The following is an 8,390-nucleotide window of genomic DNA, read 5'->3' as shown; positions in this document are numbered from 1 at the left end:
CCCCCACAATCCCCCCCTCCCTTTTTTAAAAGCTATATGTCAAGCACGGGAGCATATGCTGTTTTTGAGTTAGTTAAAGCCACAGGTCCTTTGTGGCGCTAATGCAAGTATGGGAGCCTGAAGAGAACAAAGCGATGTGACAAGTGAAGAACCTCCATGCTGCGTGAGACGTTCCACCGCTGCCTCTAATCTCCTACGGGACTGGTAAAGAATAGCAAATATCACCCGAAAATGATATAATCAAGATCACCGACGCTCGTCCAATCGACCATGCAATGCAGATTAGCGGAGAGCTAACAGTTACAGACACTATGCAGTCTTACAGTACATTAATAAAGAGAGGTCCTGCTAGAGTGAATTAAAAATACCCATTATTTTAAATGTTGGAGTAGCTCCAGTAATGCATTTTTAATTATCTTATACTTGATTAAATGGAACCTACTGACACAAGAAATGCTTTATTTTGTTTGTTTTTTTTGCCAAACTGTAGACTATGATGTAGTGTTTATCAGTTTGTGTTTTCTTTGTCCAAGGATGTGGATGGAGATAAGGACAATTGTCTCCATGAAGCCCAAATATAATTTTTAAAGGTCAGGGCAGAAAGTGTGTTTAATGACAACATTATTAAATTGCATGTGATAAATATATTTTTTATAATTGCCAGGAAAAGAAAAGGTTATTGTCCTCTTTTGTTATTATTGTGCATTTAACCTTTTTTTTTAATTTTTATTTCAAGTAAAGCCGTGATTTTTGAGCTCGAAATATTCTGTATATTTATGTTAAATGTCTCACGACTGAGCCTTGATTTGGTCTGATCACAGGCTGGAGGTGCAGCAGCACACAGCCCCTGCCTGTGATCTGCTGCATTTGCACAGACTCTGGTGGGAGATTCATGTTACATGCAGGAGATTTCAAGTTTTCTGCTTTAAAAGTAATGAATTACGGCGACGTGAGAGAGAAGAGAAAGCAAGAGAGAGGGGGAAAAAGAGAAGAAATGTGCAGCCATTTACGGATAAAGCCGAGAATTTGGTGTCTGCCGCGGCGAGCCATCCATCACGTCCACAATAAAGGAGTTTTTGCCTGACGCTTGAAATTTATGGTCGCCCTTCTCTGCCCTAATAACTCAGCTCGCTGTGTCACAGCCTGACAGCCGTTGCCGAAAACAGCAGCCCTGTTATCAATCAAAAAACACTTGCATATGTTTAACTTTCGCCTGATCAGCAAGACATTTATAGGCTATTGAGTAATAAGATAAGTGGGTCTGTTTGGATGGGAAGAAATGTGTAAGCTTTAATGATTAATGGCAACCACAAGATGATTTTAAACATCCGTGGAGTAGAAAATATATTTTTCTTCCGTTGTAATTCCATCATTTCCATGTATATATATATATATATATATCAGTGGCAGAATGAAAATGAAAACAGTGAAACAGTACACACAAATACAAGTACAGGAGCAGGAGAAAACTATAAAACGGCCTGGGAGAGAGACGCATCACTTCTCTCCACTCCTCGTGGATTCATTTTGCAGCAGTTGACCTGAATCTGACTGAAAAGAGGGAAGGTGGGGGGGGGAGAAAAGTGCAAACAGCTGACAGATCAGGACAGAGGAGTGACAGGAGACAGGCTGCGTGATTGAGGGGGGAAAGTGGCTGCAAATGTGAACAAGGCGATGGATGGCTGTGAACACGTCACCGGGAAAATCAAAGCTGCTCTTTCGTATAAAACGCTTTAAGTTTTAAAGGTGAAAAGTGCGAGTTTTTTTCGTGCAGATTCTGGCCTCCGTTATGTAAACAAGTGATGTTACTGTAGTCATTTGACATTAAAGGAATGATTACGTACGTGTATGCTTTAAATTTAGGTGGATTCAAATCGTTTTGTGATCACTTCACATAAAGAGGTCGGGGTCATCTTCATAGCCTGCATTTTCCCCGGTTCATTTGCACCGCAAATCAGCCAGGGCACACGGGAAACGCGTGCGTCCGCGCACCAATTACGCACAAGGACGCAGATTAAACTCCGCTTTAAACGCGCTCGCCGCGAGGTGAGATGTGCAAAAGTCGCCCGTGTGGGAAGGAAACGTCACACTCAACCCCTCCCGATCACATCCAGATCTCTCTTGGATTGGGAGTGTCATCCGCCGACTGATTCAGATGCTGCTGCTGAGGAGGCGGAGTGATCCCTCCTGCCCACTACCCACGTAAACCCAGCGCGCTCTCGGACCCGCAGCCACACACTGAGAGAGAGAAGCCGGAGAAGAAGCTCCAACATCCAGGGATTGTGCTCACACACTGCGCGTCTCCTTTTTGTGGGATTTACTCTGTTTTCTTTCATCTGCGACACAGCTCCGAGCCCTCTGACGTTCAGACTCTTTGGCTTTTCTTTTCTTTTTTCTTTTTTTTTTTAAACTCCACACATGTATTTCTCAGCCTTTTCGTCGAGAATTGGGTCATGATCACATCGCCCACGGTCTCTATCCTGAGAAATAGCACGAATCCAGCTTGGCACAGCGGCTCCTCGGGAGACAGGGGCGCAGTGAACAGCAGCCGGCCGTCCGTCTACAACTCCGTCTCTCCCGCAGACCCTTCCCGTCAGGCCAGCCGCCTTCCCATAAAGATTTTGAAAATGCTCACGGCACGGGCGGGACACATTTTACACCCGGAATACCTGCAGCCTCTGCCGTCCACTCCCGTCAGCCCCATCGAGGTAAGAACCGCGGCGATGTCCGTGGAAAGCTTTGCGCACAACACGGACATCACCCACGCTGTGGTGTGTGTTGGACACAAAGCTGCGGTCCCGATGTTTTTTGAGGTCATATTTTATTTTATTTAAAAGCCCCCCCCCCCAAAAAAATTATAGAAGTCGTTTAAATAAGAAAATTCAATTCTAATTTTATTTAAGTGTGTTTATTTATTTTTTAACCAAAACTCGCATCGGTCTCAAAATACTTCTATCGTCGCTATAAAATCGCACATCACACCGAGTAAAATGTGGATTTTATCAAATTAACAATTACATTTTGTACTATAAGTGGGAATATTTTTCCTGTAATGTTTGATTTCATTAAAATAAATATTTGTCCTTTGCTTTTACATCGGGTGGTACGTCGGCTGGGCGCCTCGTTTTGCCGAGTTGTTTTAAGTTTTATTCCCTTCTACAAATAAGCGCAGTAACGGGACAGTTCTAAATGGGATTTTACTTTGATTTATGTTTAACATCATATGTGTTTCGGTTTATACTCATGTTATTTTTGTTATTTATTCCACAGTTGGATGCCAAGAAAAGTCCGCTGGCTCTGTTGGCGCAAACGTGCTCACAGATCGGCAAACCGGACCCTCCGTCCTCCTCCAAACTGTCCTCCGTCACCTCAAATGGATCTAGTGACAAGGAGACCAAATCCGGGCCGCTCAAAATGAGCGACATCGGTGCCGACGACAAGTCGAGCTTCAAACCGTACTCCAAGTCTGCAGAGAAGAAGGACTCGAGCAGCAGCGGCAGCAGCAGCCTGAGTGGAGATAAAACCAGTTTCCGAGTACCTAGCGCCACCTGCCAGCCATTCACTCCTAGGACAGGCAGCCCCAGCTCCTGCACCTCAGTGTCTCCACTGCCGCCTGATGGCAAAGGAGGTGACAAGGAGGACAAGAAGGAGTCCGACAGCAATAAAAGCAGTTCGTCTGAGAGCAACGGCAGCCACAGGATAAGTGGGATTACCTGTGATGGCAGCCAGCATCAGGAGAGCACGAGTGCTTCGAAAACTGTTACGTCAGACTCAGTATCTGTAACCTCATCGTCCTCGTCCGTCCTCACCTCCGGACTGGTGGCCCCTGTTTCGCCCTACAAGCCCGGTCATGCCGTTTTCCCCTTGCCACCTGCTGGTCTCTCCTACCCTGGGAGTTTAGCAGGTGCGTACGCAGGTTACCCGCAGCCGTTCCTCCCTCCTGGAATGACCCTGGATCCCACCAAATCCAGCAGCCAGCTGTTGAGCGCACAGTTTGCTGCAGCCAGCTCACTGGGCTGCAGCAAAACAGGGAGCAGTCCCTTAGCCGGAGCGTCCCCTCCGACTCTCATGTCTGCCAGCCTGTGTCGAGACCCCTACTGTCTGAGCTACCACTGCACAAGCCATTTGTCTGGTGCGTCCAGCGCCAACTCTGCACATGACTCTGCAGCCGCCGCCGCTGCCGCCTCCGCACTCAAATCTGGATACCCACTCATGTATCCCACGCACCCTTTACACGGTGTGCACACTACTGCTGCGTCTTTCAGTGGACACCCCCTGTATCCTTATGGCTTTATGCTTCCCAACGACCCCCTCCCACACGTGTGTAACTGGGTGTCTGCTAATGGACCTTGCGACAAGCGCTTCTCCTCCTCGGAGGAGCTCCTAAGTCACTTGCGGACTCACACGGCCTTCGCCGGCACAGAGAAGTTAATATCTGGGTACCCGGGCTCTTCCTCTCTGGCCAACGCCGCCGCTGCTGCTGCTATGGCCTGTCACATGCACATGCCTCCCAGTGGCAGCCCAGGCAGCCCCGGCACGCTGGCCCTCAGAGGGCCCCACCACCCACTCGGACTGAGCAGCCGCTATCACCCCTATTCAAAGAGCCCCCTGCCTGGTCCCGGCGCCCCGGTGCCAGTGCCTGCAGCCACCGGACCCTACTACTCCCCGTACGCCTTGTATGGACAAAGACTGACGACAGCATCAGCCTTAGGATACCAGTAGAGACAAAGAGTTATAGCCCACATTTATAAAGGAGATTTAGGCCCAATGAGTTTTATATTGTACTTCATGCAGGGACTGGATCCAAATGGGGATCACTGTATTTATTTGCGATAGCTTCAAGCGTGACTAAAATAAAAAAAGAATTATAATATTACTTTGAAAAGCCTCAATGTGCATTATTTTACACAGGCAACATGACGGCCACGAATGCATTAAAGTTTACAGTTATGGCCGCTGCGAGACTATCAAAGCCAACTGGTGTTCTGGTTTTTGTTTTGTTTTTTCCAACTCCTGGATCCTGATCTTGATGTTTGAGGAGGTGATAGTCATTCAAATGTCATTTTAATTGTGCTTCACTTTGATGAGTTAAAGAGGGGGGGCGTCTGCTGCTGCTCAGTGACCACACTGATGGATATGGAAAATCAATCTGAGCAACTTTCACTGGTTTGTTTGGCCGTGCAGCAAAATGACTCACGGAGCCTGAAACAGAAATCTAAATGGATTCGTATTTATATTTACTCTATTTATATTTACTACATAGCTTTCACTTCATACTGTACACGCTTTTTATATTTACTTTCGTAAATTTTCAACATCATACGTGAATTCAATTTTCAAGGGATTTAATTTAGAAGGAATACAGATGCGCTAAATAATTAATATATATATATAAATATATACATATTTATTTTTTTAAATATAAACATATATTTATATATACATATATGTCAATATAAATATATATATACACACACATGTATGCACATATATATATATACACATTTGTAAATATATATGTATACGGCTATAAATCAATTCAGTTCCTCATATTTATAACCTTAGCTCTGCATTAACTTCTAAAGCCGCTAATACTGTAATTTTAAGACAATCTCTAACGTTCACCTATTTTGTTTTATTAACTTTTGTTGACATAAGCTAAAACCACATACTGTAGCTACAGCATGTGCCGTGTGTGTGTGTGTGTGTGTGTGTGTGTGTGTCCTCACTGCATCATCAAAACCCAGGTTGTGGATTATTGTTTCATTAAAGAAGACAAACGAGGCCGTGGTCTCGACAGGAATCTGGCTAAACCAAGATTTACGATGACACCAGATGTGGGACGTTTCCACTGCCTTTGTAATCGCTGTGATGAAGCCGTAAAACAGGGAGCACGAAAAATAAAGCAGGGCCTAACTGTTTAATCAGCACTTTAAAACAAATCTTCTAAATCATGCCCACAGTGTCGTTATCCATCCTCTGTAAATCAGGCCGTTTCTCCGGCAATAAAATCACCATCATTAACGGTCACATGTCATATTCATCAACTGCTCTCATCCTTCATGTAGATGAGTCTTAAACATAGCCCCATGATAGATGGCCATAAAGAGCCTAACCTACAATTCAGCACCGAAACCAGTCGACTGTGGGGCTGCGCTGGATCAAATGTGCAATTCAAATTACATTTCTTCTTCATTTCTTTTTTTTTATATACCATCAGCATAATCATATGCTGTGCAGACAAATAAAGAATGAGCTTCTGTATGCACCAACAGTTTCCCACCATTTAACAGTGGTGTCATTTGAAGTTACGGGTCACAAATAATGACCCTTAATGTAACCTCAATTATATTAACAATAAAAATAATATCAATCTTCATTTCCGTACTTATTAATATTATTAGGAGATTATATTTAAATATTAAAATCATTAGATTTTAATATATGGTTGATATATACAAAATTTACCAATATCAGAGATTTTTTTAAATAATGAAATTTGTATTAACTTTGTAATTCTTTTCTGTTTTACAGAGTTGCATAGTTACATAGTCGTCAACAAATATAGGCTACTCCTTTAATTTATTTTATATTTATTATGATATAATATTAAAAACACACATACACTAACAGTCCTTCTATAAGTGCTTAACAGGAAATTAGGGAAATAGTTTGGATTTTTTTTTTGGGACTTTCTTTAATTTGACCAGCCTCTTCACAGCGTTACTGGCTTTGAATTCAAAGTTGAGCTCTGTGTGTGCACTAAAATATTGTTTTTAGTTGACATGACTAATCTGCGGTGTGTTATGAGCTGCTGTCAATAACTTCACACTAAGACAAAACATCTAAAGAGCTTACGCGTACGCTGCTGTTGTGCTAAACGGCTAATCCACCGAGATGGCACTTCCCAGCATATAACCAAAAACAGTTCCAGATGAGTACTGCTGGATTATCAATGAATCAGGGAGTTGTTGGGTTGTTTTTTTTAAATAAAACAGAAGCCAACTGTATCAGTTACATTAACATTTGGCATTTGACTATTTCAATCATTATGTTTTATCTCCAGGGTTGGAGGAAAAGTATTAAACGTTGTCTGGAGGTCACGAGGAGCAGATGCTCCATCATAGGGTAATTACAAAACATCTCTGTTTATTGCATTAGCTGCTTCACTGAGCTCCACATACACATATCTAGGCCACTGAGCCAAAGGCCATCAATCTCTGTCTGCCGCCTGACAGAAGATCTCTTTCCCACATGTTTGAATACAAAACATTGTCAGGAGATGAGACACTGGACGGCTTTGTGACTCCATGTTGAATCACCGGCACGACACCCACCTGCACTACCTACTTTGAACTGCGGCATGAGGGAGAGAGTCACGTTCTTTCACCTGAGGGGGGAGCATATCTGCACGGCACGGCACGGTCGCTGACACGCGTTGATGTTAAAAATGGTCGCTTATGCACAGCTGAGCGCCATGTGTTCCGCTGTCTGTGGTGTGTTATGGTTGAAGGCCACAGGACACTGTCACTCCTCCTCAACGCCTACGGCCTCGTAACAAATACGAACAAAAGTTTAGGCCTCGGAAAACATATGTCAACAACGCTTTAGACGCTCATTTTTCATAATGCGTTAAACACCCTTCTGTCATCCGTATGAATAATCCTGTGATGGAATTTCCCTGTCCTTACATAAACTTTTAATGCTCCAAATAAAACCCCTCTTTCGCGCTTGTAAAGTAAAGCGGGTCTTTGTTTACAAAAAGGCACCAGGAAAAAGACGACGACCTTTTGTGTGTTCAGTCAGCTGAGAAGTGTGCCTACCATGGGGCTGAGAAAGCCGGCGGTTTATTTTTGCGGGAGGAAAGGCTTTGGCTTCTCAAAACAAGCCCAGTATTTATCATCACTCCATCATTTCCTACCTGTGACAAGCAAAGTAAACGGCAGGAGCAAAAAACCCGAAGCCGAGTTCTCCGGAGCCGCCGACCTCTGGAGCTTGTCGTCTTCTATTAGCTCGGGCGAGCCACGCTAAATTTCAGCACGTGTAGCGAGTACACTGAGATCATTCTAACACGAAAAACTGTGAGTAGGCACGCATTCTTTTTTTAAAAATTATTATTATTTTCAAAGACCTCACTGGGTTAAAAACCTCCATGGTTGCTGTGTTCCTATGTAAAGTTAAAGTCAGGGTTACTAGTTATGGTAGAGATTAGGACTAATGTTTGGGCTACGGCTGTCCAAAGGAATAAAGAAGAAGAATAGCTGTGTCGACCCATCTGCGCGCGTGCACATGTGTGTGTGTGTGTGTGTGTGTGTTGTGTACTCACAATAAAGTCTTTGGGAGTCATAGGCCAGCCAATGGGATGCAGAGAAAAGGGGAATTTTCCCTCA

General features: G+C 43.9%; 1 protein-coding gene and 1 long non-coding RNA gene across 2 annotated transcripts in view; one reads left to right on the top strand and one right to left on the bottom strand.

Moving 5' to 3' along the window:
* LOC103381514 (uncharacterized) overlaps positions 1-8,390 on the bottom strand; it is a 113,980-nt gene extending 105,590 nt beyond the window's left edge. Inside the window, exon 1 of the long non-coding RNA XR_521807.2 lies at positions 8,327-8,390. This is a non-coding gene — a long non-coding RNA (uncharacterized LOC103381514). The remainder of the gene's footprint in view (positions 1-8,326) is intronic.
* LOC103381513 (zinc finger protein 503) lies at positions 1,622-4,876 on the top strand. The gene is made up of 2 exons (XM_008313901.3): positions 1,622-2,708; positions 3,271-4,876. Exons 1-2 carry the CDS (start codon positions 2,454-2,456, stop codon positions 4,720-4,722), a joined length of 1,707 nt encoding a protein of 568 aa, XP_008312123.1. The 5' UTR covers positions 1,622-2,453; the 3' UTR covers positions 4,723-4,876.

Source organism: Cynoglossus semilaevis, chromosome 8, assembly GCF_000523025.1.
Source record: "Cynoglossus semilaevis isolate Cse_v1.0 chromosome 8, Cse_v1.0, whole genome shotgun sequence".
In the NCBI taxonomy this organism is placed as follows: Eukaryota; Metazoa; Chordata; class Actinopteri; order Pleuronectiformes; family Cynoglossidae; genus Cynoglossus; species Cynoglossus semilaevis.
The sequence above is the reverse complement of the archived record's forward strand: the minus strand, read 5'-3'. Positions and strand labels throughout refer to the sequence as shown.

What these genes read in the sequence shown, in the direction of transcription:
- LOC103381513 (XM_008313901.3), top strand. Translation starts at nt 2,454, where the DNA reads ATGATCACATCGCCCACGGTCTCTATCCTGAGAAATAGCACGAATCCA. An exon ending in CTCCCGTCAGCCCCATCGAG is followed by an intron (nt 2,709 to 3,270) that starts GTAAGAACCGCG and finishes TTTATTCCACAG; the next exon opens with TTGGATGCCAAGAAAAGTCC.